The following is a 17,080-nucleotide window of genomic DNA, read 5'->3' as shown; positions in this document are numbered from 1 at the left end:
GGGGGTTTTTCAATCTCGCCCGATTCTCCGCGTTTGACTCGATTCGCTGGGGAACCAATTTCGATGAGCTAAGCCTCCTTGGAAACCTCTTGAGTGGACCGCTTAGGGTCGAGATGAGCACCCAGACTCCATGCAGAGAGGGACAGAGAGCCGAAAAGAAGCCGCGGAGGAGGAAGAGAGTCATTGCACTCAAACAACTGTAATCCTCACATTGACTATTTATGGATGGCACAACAGCGCACTGCTGACAAGAATGACGATGAAAATGACGATTATGAGGACAGCAACCATGAAGAGAGGGGGTAGCATGGAGGGGGAGAAGCAGCAACGCTAACAACGACCAAAAGCAGAACGAGTGCTGTTCGGAGCAGGACGACAGGCGGCTGAGGGATAAAGAGGGAGCTCATACGAGTTCAGCCGGCTGGCCTAGCTTGGTGGCCATCTGTCGCCGTGGCTCACTATGACGATTCAGTAATTTCTGAAATGATGAGACGACCTCGTTCATCGTAACAGCGGAGTCTATTTTTTCCTCTCTAATTTTATTACCTACTGCCAGCCTGTTTCGTCGATCGACATTCGCCAAACCGGACTGCTAAGTCCCCACTCCACCTCTCATGGTCGGACATCGAAGCGGGATGTATGTTTTTTCGGAGGAAGAAGATTCGATCCTCCACAGAGAAAACTCGAACGGAAAATCTCAAATTCCAGAATGCGAGCGTCTCATCTCCGACTCGGATCCCGATTAGAGTCCGTGATCGAATTCGGTGTCCTTCGATGCATCTCGTTGCATAGGAGCAGTACACACGGAGGGGAAGTTGAGTGGCCGGCCCGTGTGGTGGGTGAGTGGGAGGGAGTTAATGTGTGTGTGTACGAGCGAGCGGATGCATAGAGACCAGATATCTCCTCGCTGGCTCGCTTGCTTGCATAGACGATCCGAACCGCGAGAGACGATGGAGCCCGCCAAGTCGAGTTGAATCGGAGCGCGGCGCGTAGCCAATGCCACTGAACTGGAACTCCCCTCTGCAAAAGAGAACAATGATGTCGATGAGTGTTCGATTCTGTCCGTCGCCTGGGAACCCGAAAGCGTGACCGATGCCCGCTGTTTTCCTGTCTGCGCGATCCAAGAGGACAATCATCAGCATCGAACTCGACGAGTGTTGACGTTTCTGGTCAACGAGGCTCGCCATCCGCCGCGCCGAGTTAACCGATCGTCATTCGAGGCTTCTCTGGTCGAGCTCGGCTGTCGTTGACTATGCAGAGGAGAATATGTACGACTCCGCTCGTTTATGCTGCATGTTTGACTCAGTCCCCTCTGTATTCTTCGTATCGAGTTTTCTGTAAGAGAGGATTCGGTTGAGCTACCGAAGCTCGGCTGTCAGCTCGGGCGACGAACAAGGCTGAACGCGGGTTAACGGTTGTGCAAAAAAAGGTGCGTTAATCCACCAAATTGCTCATTGAAGTAAACAGAAAACGCCCATGGAGTTCGTTCGACTGGAAAGAGACTTTCGAGCTCTTGGGTGGCCCGCAAGGCGCGCAGTCTAGACTAATGTGGCCGGACAGACGCTCCGACCGATGGTGTTTCGAAACTGAAGCCGCGCGATACAGGAAATTGAACATGCCATAAGGTCTCCGCGAGATGCTCAAGGAGCATCAATCCCGTTCGAATATTATAAGGCGCCTTCTAATTGAATTCATTATGCTCTAGCAGGAGCTCCTACGGCTGAGAACGAAGAAATAGCGATGCACAGGTGAGGCCTCGAGGTGGGTTTCGTTCTATCGCGACCGGGAAAGAGTCGGTTCGCTCGGAGAAACATGAACATTCTCAAGACGCTTTCAATCTGGCGCAGCGTGGTAATTATGGGCTTCACTGAGCTGTCACTGAATATCGATGGGAATTAGGTAAACGGCAGCAGAACATGCCCTGCGTGTGCTCGGTCTGAACGTACGAAAATTCGGGAGCGAAGGCTACCGGGAAGAAGCTTCCGTCTGCGCACGATCCGCGCTGTCGTGCGTTGCGATTGCCGACAGTGCGGCCCAATTCCATTCGACCTTTTTCTTGCGGCGATTCCGTGACTGATATCATCATCCTCTCCGAATAAGTCTCTCGACATTTTCTCACGAGGGATTCTGATTGGGCATTTTCCCCATTGCAATAGCCTGCGATTTCGTGGTCAACAGCAATTGTGGACCGAAAGTAAACCCCACGGAACTGGAGATGAGCTCAGCAAAGCAGATATGATACAGATTCTCTGACACTTATCCGACTTCCTCCCGAGAGTGTCTGCGGCCCTCCCTTTGGTGAAGAATCAGAAGAAAAGGAGAGAGCTGAGGGAAAACGCGACCCTCTCCTCGCTTCCGCTTTTTTCCGGTCGTCCAGCCCTAGTCCCTCCTGCGGTGTCTCGTCGAGTTCAGAAACAGTAATCCCCACACATTTGGGATAAAATGAAGCTTTTTCGCCTCGTTTGTTGCTCCATTGGACTGAAATAATCACGATGATGAGAACTGGGGCAAAACCTTCCAACGTAGGATTCGCTCCCGCCTTCCCGCTTGTCCCCTCGCGCACGACGTAACGCAGAATTGGATACCCTTGCATCTCAAAGGAATTCTGGAGACGTAATGGTCGCAGGCTGAAGTTCGGAAATCTTCAGAACGAACGAGACGAAGTCAAACATCGGAGAACCATCGAACTCCGGTGTAAAAGTGAGGGTGAGACTTCTAGGTTACAGGAGCTCATTGTTAAAAAGAGTTTTTCATGTCCGGTCCTATTGATCTTTATTGCACTCTGCCTGCGCAGGCGAGAAGACCGCAGTCCATGTTTCCATGGGGACGCTTTTGATGAACGAAGCCTTTCCTCTCAAATACCTTCGAATTTTCTCAACCTTCTTCCGCTTTCTCAGATACAGCGAAAAGTTCCAAGCCAATGATATGTTGATAGAACATAATTCGGCTCGACCGATGGAGACGCGTTACTCGAGGCCGAGGCTGACAAGGGTCATCCTAGGGGCATCCGTGCGTCGATCACATCCGCTTTTGGGATGATCAGCGTCTCCAGAATCATCACTATGAACACAGTGCGGTCTCGACAGCGTGCGTCTCCTCGTGACGCCTCAAGTCACGTTTTTGGATGAATTCCCTCCCACATACGAGGCAATCGAAAGGCTTTCTCGAGCTATGGAGAAATGAATGATTCCTGAGGGTCTTGGCATGGGAGAATCTCTTTCCACACTCAGCACAGCTGTAGGGTCTTTCTCCGATGTGCGTCCTCCTATGCACCGTTAGAGCACCTGATGAAACGAATCCTTTCCCGCAATCTCCACAGACGTGGGGTCTCTCTCCTGTGTGTCGCATCTGATGGGCCTTCGCAGAGCTTCGATGAACGAAACTACTCCCACAATCATCGCATCGATAAGGTCTCTCACCGGTGTGGCGACGTACATGTTGATTGAGATAGGATTTACTCTTGAAAGCGGCAGAGCATTCTCGGCACGAGAACGGCGACTCCCCCGTATGCGTACGGAAGTGCGTGATCAAATTGCTTCTCTGGGTGAACGTGGCGGGACACTCCGAGCACGAGAAGGGTCTCTCTCCGCTATGAACGCGGTGATGAGTTTTCAATTCCATCGAAGTCACAAACCTCATTGGGCAGACAGAGCACGAATGCGCTTTGAAGCCGTCATGCCGCAGAAGATGGTCTCGCAGATTTCGCTTGCTCGAGAGAATTCGGTTGCAGACTCTACGCGGACACTTCACGCTCTCGTCACCTTGACGCATCCTTCAAGCTCGAGGTGTTTCCTAGATGAAGATCGCTGTTCAGCTCCCGAGAGGACGTGACGGATTCAAGCTCGGCATCCGTCGGCGCGACTTCTCGGAGTGTGGGTATGCATGTCCGACATTTTCCATTTGTACTCGATACATGATACTGTCAAATGAACCGCTTCATCCGACACCGGAATCGTTTTTTTCGTCTCGCGAGCGCGCGGAGTGTTGCCACAGAAAATGCTGCGGCATCACCCACGCTGACATCGATTGGGGTCATCTGAATTTTTTTATTGATTTGAATCCAGTCGTTTAATTGAATTGAATGCGGGCGAGGAGTCGAATCTGTCCTCGAGGGTTGGAAACTTTGGTCTTTCTGTTTACAACTATTCCGAGAAACGAGCGAGGACCTTCTCGAGAGCATTTACGACCGTGTCGTCGCAGTTAAGCGGCTGGACGAAGAATCTGGTCGGCTGGCACAGAACCCAAAACACCCTCATCGGATGCACCTCCGGCCGACGCTGCGAAGCCGGGCAACGGGGGACAACGCTTGGAATAAGCTTTACAGCACGGTGGGGAATGCAACCATCTGGTCTCGAGCTCTGGATCCACAGAGGAACGTCTCGCCGACGCGCGATCTTCCGTGAAAATAGCGGAGTAAGGAATCGGACGAGAAGCCGTCTCGGAGAGGTAATGAGTTGTAGGCGACGACGGATTGGGATTCCCCTCCGACCGGAGTAGAAAGTCAGAGAGCGACCGCGGCTCGATTGATTGGCCATCATTTGGACCGGGGATTCATTCGTTCTGCGGCGGACACATTGTAAGCGGTCGAGATTCTCTCCAATGTCGCTGAATGTTTCCTACAGACGAAGCTCTGCGCCGCGCCGTGGTCTCATTCTGAGCGAGATGAGGTTTCTCGGGGCCTGCAAAAGACTGTTCGAAGTCCTCCCCATGAGGAGATTGAGTTTTCAGAGAAGGTATCATCCGTTCCGAAACCTGGAAGAGAATTTTTCTTGATCATCGTCGACCGAATCCGCGAGGGCTGAGGACAGACGACCGAGCCAATCGTCAACGTCCGTGCGGCGAGCCCGGAGAGAGCAGATCCTCGGACAGGACGCGTCTAATGTGCGTGAGATAGGAGCGTTCAATGTCGCTGCATTCACAGATTCGGCTGGACGGGGAGAGATGGCCGGGGAAATCTTTCTCCGTCGGATTTTCTTCTGCGACGTTCCGTATTAGGTTTGAAGTTCAAAGTTTCCTCCTTTCGGCTCAAAGGTTGATACCGTATGTAAACATCGCTCTCCCACACAGAACTTTTCAGATTTTCTGTCGGGTCTTCTTCCCGCGATAAATGACGGGATTCCGACAAGGGCTCGGAGGTTGTCTCGGTCTGCCTCAAAACTCCACCCACCCTCGAGATCGTAGAACGATTCACTGGCGTCTCGCTGTTTATTCCCGGAAGTCGCGTTCTGACGGTTCGAAATTATGAATTATTTGCCCTGGGCTCGATGGCCTTGACATCAAGTTCCCGATGAGGCTCCTCTGAGTTCTCGGATATTCGGCTTTGATTCCAATTCGGATTTAGCGTTTTTTCAAAGATAAAAGGTTGCCCGAGTTGAAGGGACTTCACGTGAACCGCGTATTCTTTTTCGCGATAGTCGATTTCTTTCCTCCCTGTGGCTCACCCGGACCAGATGTGAAGGGATTCATAGGAGAGTTCTTGCCAGTTTGAGGAGCTGTGTTCCGGGTTCAGGAGACACGAAAACTGGATGCAATCAGAATTGTGGAGATGGCTCACTCCTCACTTCCCAACGCACTGCCAGGACGATCTCGCAGGCGTTCTGCTGAAATTGACCGGTCGAATGAGGAGACTCGGAAACTTATCCGTTCATTCGAAAGTTCGCAGGGTCTTCACTTTTCGTCTCCTTCGATTTTTGAGTCTAGCTTATGCATTCTCGTTGGATCCTCAGCGTCCATGCGAAGGTTTCATGTTACACAGGAAGCCTGCTCGACTGACTTTCGAATTTTTCATCAGCCATTCGTCTGTTCCACCGCTCAGTGACAGATGGTTATTTGCAGCAAAACCTGACGGTGTTACCCGAAATTTATGCTCCGGAGTCAAAAGCAATTTCTCTTCCGAAAATGGTTCCAAACGGTGATTTAGATCCGAGAGCAGGTCGATCTATCAATCAATCTCTGGGACGGAATCAGAACATAATAAGCGCCAGCCGCATGAGTTTCGACAATTGTACGAGACGCTCATGTTTTGGATGTTGGAAAGTGGAAAAAATCTTTCAAAAAAAAACACGGTCACTATCGAGTCAGTCGAGTTGTCCGAGCGAAATCGGGAAGAGGCTCTACCGGGATGACAAACAATGAAATTGATAAAATCAGGCAACGACACAATCTGAGGCCCAGACGAAAGGAACGAGAAAAAGAAGGACTCTCGCTGGGCGGCGCTATCGCAGTAGATCATGCGGACACTGTTGTGATGCTGATTATATTCGATACATAAAACCCACGAGAGGAGCTCGGAGAGGCAATGCGAGTATGTACGAGATTTAGAAATACAAGTAGGAGCTTTAACAGCATGAGGAAGACGGGGGTGGGGGGACACACAGCGCTCCCATTGCCTGCTGGGCTCGATATGATTCGGCACCCAGCGCTGCGAGCCTTCGAAAGCAAATTGGCTTCCGAAACAGCGAATGTTTATGAGAGATGCTCTTGACCGTCAGAACAAGCTTCTCTCGTACAAGCCCACTTGTGATTCACCGCAGTTGACTTTATGGCTTCGGCACCGTTGACCGATGACATACAACTCACAGCATACTCTCCTCTCTGGCGAACGGTCGATCGTCCGTTCCCATCGGGATATTTCTAGCACGGATCTGAAGCCGTCCATATCGATGCGGTGGCACGACGGAGAATCGATCGACGATCCCGAGTTGGACAGCAGGTCTATGCTCGAGGCCGGCCGGCCATTCAAGCGTGCAAACGGACAAGGTATCCGAGTGGAGGAGGAACGAGCACGACTCTCAGAACGCATTTGACGTATACGTCGAAAGTTCGGCGTTCCAATGAGAGTATCGAGACGAGGTTTCATAACTTGCCGGAGCTTCGCAATACGTTTCAATGGCTATGACCGCCACCGCACGACTCGGAGCTACCTGCGGTCGAGCAAGTCCCCTCTTTCTCATCGGAATAATTGATGAATAGTACAACGTGACTCTTTCAGTTCCCTGACACACTACCTGGCGGATAACCGGGGGATCTACCTGTCTCTCCGATCGACCGACCGACCGTTCCCCCTTCCATCCAACTCGTCGGCCGTCGCTGCACCGTGCGGTCGAGCTTCATACACGCTTGCTCTCCCGATGGAGGAAAGAAAATATGGTCACTCTCCGGCGGCTTGTCCCACGTACATGGCCTGCTCTGAAACCCAATGTCAATCACCCGTACGCATCAAATCTGTTGTTAGCGTGTATCAACATGCCAAATCTCTCGCCGAGGAGCACTCGCGCGCCCGCTCGTTCGGCCTTTGAAAGAGTCGAGCCCGCGTGTAAAGCAAGTCGCTTACGCAGGACATCGACTCAGAGCAGCCGGAGCGTATTGAAAATCTGCACCTGCCCGAGGCCTCATTGATTCCTGCATCTGACTCATCCAAGTCATCCTGATGTTGTCCTGAATGTTACAAACTTCTTCAACAATGACGACGGCAAGCTGATAAAATGCCCTTGGGTGCGCGCCTCGGAAAGGGGCAGAGCGAGCTTCTTATGGATCCCTAGATGCGATACAGGAGTCTTCTGTGAGGAGACTCTTGATGATGATGTTGGAGGAGATGAGGATGATGATGATGTCACCAAAAGTCTCTTTTTCTCCATTCAGACACGAGGTGATATCCTCCGGGTCGATGAGCGGGGCGCGGAGGGCGACATTGAATAGACGGCAATATCCATCTTCGCGCGGCAATATGAGCACTTACGGATGAATTCGCCACATTCGTCATCAATTCTACACATGCCTTCTGGGCAGGCAGGACATGTGCATTTCAGGATTCTCAAAACAACTATTCCGCTGGAGGAACGCAGTGAGATCAGGTCGGTGGGGAAGCTGAGGGGTTAGGGCCGAGAGGGTTCAATGCGAAATATGGGACGGGGGGAGGAAAGATTGAAAAGGGTAACATTCCGAGGCAGGTTTGCCGCCTCATAATCTTCACCGGGAGATCTCTGCAGTAATTGGAATTTGGTTCTACCCTCCGTTCTCTCATCACGGTTTGGAGCTGAGGAATTTCGACCACCTCAATATTTGGCTGGGTTGCCAAGAGCGGGACTTGTCTCATGCTACCCTCGAGTCTCGAAGCCGGCTGTTAGTATTCATCATCATGATTATTAGTCATCATTGCCATCGTCCGTTTCATCATCGTAATCAGTGTCAGCGTCGTCGTCGCCATCGTGATCTCCCGTGAGAGTTGCATCCGTCACTAATAAGCGTACTTCACGATATCCTGAAAGATCCGCTCGCTCTCGATTTTTTCATTCGGAAGTGGCGCCGATACTCCGTCCCTCATCGCCTTGCACGTGTGCCGATGGCACGCTATCGTCACGATGATTCATGTCCCTGTCGCCCTGGTCGATGCGCTCGCTGCTTGCAGGATGTTGCTGACTACACCATAGTAGTATGTTCCTGGCAGCAGGAGCATCATCTTCCGAATCTCCTCCGTTCTCCTCGTCCTCGCACTCATACCCTGCGATGACGAGTTTTATCCTGGAGCGACGAACGCTCGGCGACCCCGCTGCTTTTCAAACCATGATTGAAACGAGCATGATTAGGACGAGTCTTTGTCGAAAAAAGAAGGACGATCTAGCAGGAGATAGGACTGGTGTCTCGATGCCCAGGACGAGCTCAGGTCACGTGCGTCCTGCGGCTAACGGGAGCTTCTCCATAATGGCTTTAATGAGCGGAAAAGATAGAACTCCCTGTCCGAAACTCTTGGAGCGCAATGGAAGCATCGGAAGCAGAAAAAATTTGTTCTAATGGTATTCTCCGAACATATAGGGAATCTCCGAAGCTCACCCTGAAAAGCAAAATAAATAGAAGCGTGGCTGCAAATGTACCTACGTCGAGCGTTAGCGCTGTCTGGGCGGAGACACTTCTAGATAGAAGGGGAAGGAAGTTATCGGACCTCGGCAACTCAGAGAACGTTCAGACGCCATTCCTCCGAGCAAAGGCATCGGTGTCGACCATCACAGCTCATTATTCTGAGCCTTTATCATTATCAATGGGCAAATCTTGCCGAGCGCGAATCGAGAAGATCCTAATCATGGGAAATTCCCAGTTTTTCAGTCCACAATCCCGTACTTTGCGAATCGCGAGATTCCGAGCTTCAACCGATATCTTTCGACCCAGCCGAACGACTCGCTCCTCCGTGAGATCGGTTTTGTTTTCGTTTCGTCCTTGTGGACTCGGTCGCTGAGGGAAAGATACGATAGGTCAGATAGCGGAAAGAGAGACTCCTTGAGGAACGAAAATCTGTCGGAGATAGCACGGATACCGGCTGCTGATGGGGAAGCGGGGAGCATAAATTTCGTAAAAAATATGTATTATAATCTATATATAGACAAAGGATGAATATATTGACGAAGATATTCGGAGACAGAAATCTTTGACGATAGGCGCAGAGAGACGGATTGGTGGGTTCCGAGCGGGAGAAGGGAATGGACAGGGCGACTAGAGCTACATCAACGATTCAGGATCGTTATTGGCAAGATTATGTCTTTAGAAAAGCCGCCGCACCGCAGCAGCAGTCGTACGCGGGCTTGAGTCAGCTTGCGATATGTTTACACGGCGCACGTGCAAGCTATCTAAATAAAGCTGTCGACGGTTGATCGAAATTCCACCTCAGAGAGCGAGGTGGACGCCATATCTCCTGTCCGCCCGCGCGAGGATAGATCAACCATTCGGGCCTCGTAGGATCCGACAGCCTAAACAAGCTTTCATTCCAGTAGATAAGCTAGGATATATCCCGAACCACTATAGGCAGCCGCCCAAGAAACGAGATCCAAACTCCAGGCCATGCTAGAATCCTTGAACAATGAGTTCGTTCCGCACTCGGTGCTCAACCCACGTTGAATATTCGAAGACAGTCTCCAAAGCCGAACTCTCGCCCTGTCGAGACGATACCGCCCGAGGGATCGCTTCCCTTGGTCCTCATTTTCTTCAGGATCGCTATCTCGACGAGCAGACGGTGCGGATCTGAGCATCCGAGCATCTGGGTCCGGGCAGCTCCTTCTTTCCGGACATGTCGGTTGCGAGAAACCTACTGCGTCCGCAAATCGCAGGGAATGCTTGGGAGAATATCCGGGCCCATAGCCCCCCTCCCCTCTCCCGGAGGGAAGTTGTTCCCGACGTAGGTCACTACCACCATTCCCGGCTGAATCCAAGGTACCTGATCTCTCCCCGGAGCTTCTGCCCTCATGGGGCGGCACGCTGGGGCTCTGGTGTCTCTCACCGTATCTCACCGAATTCATATCCGGGGACCTGAATTCTCGTAGTCATCACTCGCGTCTCAGGCTGAGACTCTCAGCTGTGGCTAATTCTCGAGCCGCAAAGCCTTGGGGAGCTCCATAAGTTCCGATATGGACCTCCTTGAGCAACTCTGTCGACCCGTCAAGGTCTTCCAATAATTGGATATTCCTCCCAGCAGACGTCGCCGTCGTGAGTTTGACTGATAACGCTCAGCCTAGCGGAAGGCTCTACCGGAGGAAAAAGGCTCCAGCGTCTCTGTGAGCCCGGGACGCGAATTCGGTTCCTGTTTGCTGTAGGGGCCAGACGGCTCAGCGGGGTGGAAACCTCCCAGAAGATGTTCCTGGATTTCATGGAAGTTGGTTCCCGAGAGCTCGAGTCAGAGCAACGAGTCAATGGAAAGACGCCTGTCCTTCACCCGAATGTCCATGCTCGTGGAGCGAGTCGGAAAATGAGATTGACGCGGGCTAGATGGAGGCATTCAGAAGAATGATGAATCCCTCCAGGAGTATATCGAAAGGTGGAGAAGATTAAAGGTCCAGACATTTGATAAGCTCCAGACTTCACGATAAGAGGAGGATAACGGAGATACGTGTGATCCGATCGAGCTCGCCCTTATCGAGAACATTCCGCAACCATCGCTGAGATCAGACAGCGAATTCCTCAGACCTTAATGAAGAAGTTCACCGGTGGCCCCATGTGGCGATCCTCGGAAGAAATGCGGAGTCACTCGATTTCTTCGGAACACATTCCAAACGAGAATAAGTTGAAAAGAAAGAGAGGCGACCAACGGTCGATCGCACTCGGCGGTGCGACAAACGAGGAACACCGACTCGGAAAAGGAGCTTCCATTGGAATGCATTCCCTTGCAATCGATCACGGCTCGGAATTCCGAATGGCTGGAGACCAACAATGTTCTTTGTTGAGCAAACCTGTTCAATGCTGCCTGGAACAAGAGCGTTAATTGAGCATGGCGAGACAATTATTCGATGAGACAAGACTCAATTCTTGTGCGCTATCATTGTCGTGGTCACAGAGATCAGGAACCGCCTCGTGTTGATGAAAAAACAACTGCGGATTTAGAGTCTGCTTGACTATCGCTGGTCCCAAAGCGATGAACTCCCTCCCCCCCTTCCCCTCAGGAGCCGACAGGCCTCTCGGATCACAGGTTCATCTGTGGACGAAACGCCGGAGAATCCGCGAGAGCTACGACGAAATCGCTCAGATGGAGTCGGGGACCGCAAGGCTCGTTGATTGGGAAGCGGTCCCATTGTCCTGCCTTTTAGAGAGGCTACTCTTACCGACGAACACTCGGACTCCGGGTTTATCACGAAGACCAGTGGTCACTCGGGTACGCGGCCATTGTGATGTTCAGAAAGATTTCGAAGCCACATGATTCGAAGTTCGCACTGCTCCCCTGTTCAGCAGGGCCTGTTGGTTGGTGCCGCTCGAGCTGCACCTGGAGTCTCGAAGTCAGAAAGTTGCTCTGTATAAGATATGCGCGTCTCCTTAAGAGCGACCGGATCTCCATTAGCTCCTGCGATGCGTAATGACTCGCCATAAAAACTTGCTTGCGAATGAAGGTCGTTCCGCATTCGACAAGGGTGGCAGCGAACCAGGCACCTCCGCCTCCTCCCCATAGTGTGTCCTCCGAGCGTTTCCCTTGAATTGTTCATTGTTGGATGCGTTCAATGAAGAACATTTTTGTAGATTGCGTCGCATCCTCCTGCCTCCTGCCCATCACCGCCCCGGCCCAGATGCGAAATGCAAATCAGGATCTGTCTCTCGGCATGCTCGTGAGCGGGAATCTCGAGCGTGGCTCAAAATTAAAAAAACCGGATCCATAGCGGCAGACCGACAGCAGATTTTCTAGCCTATTCTCTCCGAAGTGTTTCGAATGCGACGAACGAACTCCTCGAATCATTGGGGTTAGGTGACCAGGCGGGGAATTTCGACGGAATGATCAATCATCAGTCGATCATCTTCAACATGATTATTGACATTTCTTCGTGAAGCAAAGTGACCTCGTTGCTTTCGAATGTCCCGGTGGAGATGTCGTTCAGGATGTCTAAATGCTCGCATAGAGTCGAGCGGATCGATTCGGCAGGAGATAAGCTCCGGGATTGGATCGTATTTCCCAGTCTAGACTTTTCAGGCGAGGTTATTCTCGTCACGAAGTTTCTGAAATCGCCCTCGCATCAGCGCTCTTTCCGAGAGTCGAAGTCGCAGTATCGCGAGCCTGAGAGGTACGTAGTATGCACCGTGCACGCTCCGAACAGAAATCAGAAGTCAGCCTCGACACGTACCGATCTCGTGATTTCAACATGGTAGTGCATATGCTTGTCTCGACAATGGTCATCACTTGAAATCAGAATCATGGCGTCTCACGGGCTGAGGAAAAAGCTGAACAACCTGTTCCTCTGAGCCCCGCATTCTCTACTCGCTGAGCTGACCGACTAGGCCACCAGATTTATTTTCTTTTCTGAAGGTGGATGAAGTGGCTTATGTCTCTCGAACCGTCAGCGGAATCGCTGAATCAGAAAAAACGAGTCTCTCCCCTCGGCCACCCTCGCCACTTTTCCTCTCCACTCCGGCACGAGGGCCGAACGGTGCTCGCGTGTGGATTCTCCCGGTCAGTTGATGACGAGTTGTGCCGGAGTGGGTGAGAGTCATGTCGTTGTGCTCGGTGCTGTGAACGCTCTATGGAACTGCATGATACGATGAATGTGCTCCCGTGTTGACTCCTAGTGCGAACGGATACATACAAAAAGCCTACGTGTCGACGTCACGCGAAACCTTCGACATTATTGAAGAGGAGATAAGGCCGAGCTGATGGCTCCGATGTTGAGTTTTGTGTTTCAAGTTGTGTTGCTTCCAGCGGCGGTACTCACCGCCACTGTAAAAGGTGAGTGAACTTCTGCCGCCCTTGCCGGACAATTTGTTCAGCGCGATTTCGGCCATTGTTTCGGAACTCTCTTTCATCGTCTACGTGTTAGGCCGTTATTCGCTACCATTCGAGATATTTGTCTCCCGGGAATCGGGAATCAGAAAATTTCCCCCCAGTAACGAGCCTTGCACGAGACTCGGAAGAGGAGGGAAATAGGGGAAGAACGAATTTTAAAGATCGACCTGCGTTCGAGAGCGGTAACGTGACTCGTGGAAAAATTAATTCCCGCCCGAGGACTGTCTCGACACGAATGATTGACAGGTGACATGAAATGTCGTGGACGATCGCCGTCGAAACTGTGTCACTGTCTCGGTAGTTCGGAGGGCGAACCTCGCAACATGCTAGCGGGTATGCAGAATACTTGGGTGGAGGAAAGATGGAATGGGCGAAAACTGCTCCCATCTACTCCGACAGATTTCGACGTGAAGACAAAGAGGAGAGCAGTTGTTGCGTCCGGGGGCATCGGGGCGTTCCGAGCAGGGGTCAGATTTTTCTCAAAAAGAAGCCTAATCCCCTCCCATGGGCTCGTCTGACAGTTTAATTGATACGTACACACGTCAGCCGGGGTCGGTTCGCTCGTACCTGAACTTTACGTGAGAGCTCGAGAGCCGTGGAGTCGAGCTGTTCGTGGGGATTTTCAAGCGGAGCCCGAATTTCAAGCAGCGAAGCTTCTTGGCAAAATTCCCTCCGATCGTCCTTTCGAAGTGTTTCTCTAGAGAGCTTCAGATCTGGCACGGGAACCTTTTCCCTGACCCGACCCGGAGCTCACGAGATGCCCCGTGTGTCCAATCAGGCGTAGTATCAAGGAAGCTGGAGGCATGTTTATCTCTGCCTGAACAAAGGCGCTACAAGCTTGATTGTAATGAAATTATCCTCTTACTCCTGACTACTGGACTATCGGAAGGACGGACGGACGCGCCCACCGACTGACTGTTTGAGGCTACACGTCGCTATTCGTTGTTCTTCTTCCCTCAATTTTGGGCGTCCCGTGTGTTCGATCTATCCCGAGGCGGGCGAGCCTACTCAGCACTTCGTTTAGATGACAGCGGAAGGCTGATTCGATCCTAAAAGAGTTGAAGACTTACCGAGATAACTGAACAAGCCTGCGCAGCTCCCCATGCTCGTTCGTCCCTCTTCACAGAGCCCTCCCTGCCCGACGACTCCTTTTTTTTCCGAACGGATCCTTCCGCTCGCTAGCTCCCCCTTCCACCCCCTCCCACCTTCGCCGACTTGCCACAGAGCCGCCTCGGAGTTTAGTAGGTCCCTCCAAACCTAATGGATAAAGCGACATAGAGAGAGCCGAGGCAGAGGTTTTTAGAGCGTTAGCGAAATTGCCGATTGTTCCCTGAGGGGTATGTACTCCAGTTTTTCCCTCTTTCTTCTTCCCCGTCTCCATTTTCTTCTCTCGTACCTCGGATACCGGGGCGTCGCGCAGAAGAACAGGATCATTTAATGAGCGACCAATTTTCTCCAAAACGGTCTCCGAGCGTCATCTTCGTCGTCGTCGTCGTAAACTGTGGAATCTATTCGTCCCAGACGGTGTCGGGATCTTTCTTTCTGAGCTCGTCGGTCGACCGCTCTCGCTTTTCCTACTTTCCACTTGAAAATGCTCTAGGGACCCTCCGTGATCGCTCATGCACGGCCGAACGTCTCTGCTCGGATCTCATTTATATCAAACGAGTTTGAAACAGTCTTCTTCAGACCCGTGCCGCCACCGTGGCTGCCCATGTCGCCGCGGCTGCTCATGCCATATCTGGATTCTGGTTAAACTGTTGAAAAACCGAAAGCAAAAAGGAAAAAGGGAAAAAGCCCTCGTCCGGGAGCGGGGAAATAGTTTGTGTTTTCAAAACACGAAAATATGCTTCCGTTGATGGTTTTTCTTCCCGATCTGTTTCTCTTCCGACCGTGCCCAAACAAGCGTCAGAAGACAACATGCCGCTTAAACTTGTATATTAATAACGGTCAATGAAGGAAGCGAAAGACGAAAGAAAAAATATTTTTGCGGCCAGCTGTCTACTCTTCTCATTAATAAGGAGCAGCGATTCGAGTTTTTGCAGAGGTCGACACCGAACCAACGAGCGAAGGGCAGCAGCCGGAGTCGAGGCAGGAATAGTCGAGCAGCTTAGGAAAATATAAAATCATGAGCAGACTTCAATCCAATGATATGTCTCCGTTTTCGCTCCGGACGACGATCACTGGGAATGAAGCTCGAGATAATCTTGTAGCGATCTTCCGTAGAACGACATGAGTGTGCCCTCCTGAGCCTCGGAGTTGATATCGGTAGTTTCCGCGCTCAACTCGAGTCCGAGGTATCTTCAGGTTCCTTTGTTCGCCTCTCAATTTTCGCTCCTAAAACGCTCTGTCAGTGTTCTGACGTCGTCAACGTCTTAGACCAGCTTGAATGGTTCTTACGGACTTTGTTAGCCTACTGCAACACCCCGCCGATAGCGACCTGGGTGTTAATCAGCGGGGTAGGCCGCCCGGTGGTCGGTCGGTGGGCCGGTCGGCCGGCCGAACGCTCGACTACGAGAAAGTAGACGAGAGTGTACCTTTGGTATTATGGAAGCAGCCGCTATTGACTCAACGAGCTCACTACTTGCGAGTAGGAGAGGGATGAAGCGCGCCAGCTAGGTCCGTTGACTTTCGTGCTGGAAATATTGAACGACAGCGTCCGTCTATCGGTGAGGTCGTCCGGAGAGTGCCTTCTGTCATATACACATATAGTTAGCCCGGGGCTGATCCAGAGTAAACACAAACGGCACCACCTCTCTCCAGCCGAGTATGGATCCTGGCGAGTAACTATGTTTGTGCCCCCTAAAACGGTGTGGGCTCCAGATGGCAGCTTCCGCTTCTGCACATTCGGCCAGTTAACCAGGCTGTCGGTCTCGAGCGAGCCACTGACTGAGCGACCGACGGGCCGGCCACAGCGCGGAAGCCGAGAACGACAGTCGGCGTCTCGAGCGTGGTCACACGTGGGGATCTACCCACGAGGACTGATCTCCAGACAAGCTATCTCGTGTTTTCTGGAGCACTGGGATGCTTGCACAGAATCGAGTATTTTAATGAAATCACCCGAGTCAGTCGAAATCATGATGAGGGAACTAGAAGTGATCATCGAATAGCTCGGATTGTTGGATTTCGAGCGGAGATGTCGATCGGTTTCCCATGGGGAGGAAATATCCAAGAAGCAAATAGAACTCCTCGGGATAAGCTCTATTCTGTCGGAGGGGAGACGCGATCGGAAACATCGCCGCTTTCGATGCCAGAACCCCGACAACGACGACGGTCGCGTTGGTGAGATACTGCTGATTGCTGCCGCCATATAAAACGACTGTCTAGTTATGTCGAGGCTATAAGCTAGCCATCCCGGACGCCGAGGGAAACATCGAATAGCAAGCAATAAAATTCGTTGAAGTACGGCATATGCATCTATGGGAGGTGAACTGATATGTTGAAGAAGATGTGTCGCTGGCGACTGGAACGACTACACCTAGCGGTGCTGCTACCGTCGTTGGTAGGGATCAGTTGTAGGTACCTACCGACGGCTTGACGGTCAGACGATAGAAGAAACGAGCGAGCGAAGAAGTGTGAGAGACAAATCGGTTGCTCGAGAGCATCTGTTCTTCTCACTCGGTTACTCGATCGGAAAGGATAAGGAGGAGGATGCGCTTCATAAATTCGGTCAGTTCGCGTAATTTATTCTCGTTCCTCTTCCTGCTCGTCGTCGTCTCTCTCTTTTCCTCCAACTTATTTACGATGCCGATATGTTCCGCTATTAGCTACGCTTAGCGCCGACGCCGACCGCCGCGGCTGCTGCTACAAAGACAACTTGCCTATGGGAACGTGTGCGAATAA

The 17,080-nt window shown here is 51.7% G+C and overlaps 1 protein-coding gene across 1 annotated transcript; it reads right to left on the bottom strand.

Annotated features, from left to right (window-relative positions):
- Positions 1–3,060: 3,060 nt before the first annotated feature.
- LOC108865234 (gastrula zinc finger protein XlCGF49.1-like) lies at positions 3,061–3,771 on the bottom strand. The gene has a single exon (XM_018642066.1). The coding sequence runs from the start codon at positions 3,769–3,771 to the stop codon at positions 3,061–3,063; it is 711 nt and encodes a 236-aa protein (XP_018497582.1).
- Positions 3,772–17,080: the final 13,309 nt, after the last annotated feature.

This window comes from Galendromus occidentalis, unplaced genomic scaffold (genome assembly GCF_000255335.2).
Source record: "Galendromus occidentalis unplaced genomic scaffold, Mocc_1.1 scf7180000076500, whole genome shotgun sequence".
In the NCBI taxonomy this organism is placed as follows: Eukaryota; Metazoa; Arthropoda; class Arachnida; order Mesostigmata; family Phytoseiidae; genus Galendromus; species Galendromus occidentalis.
Note: the sequence above shows the minus strand (reverse complement) of the source record. Positions and strands in the feature narration are given on the sequence as shown.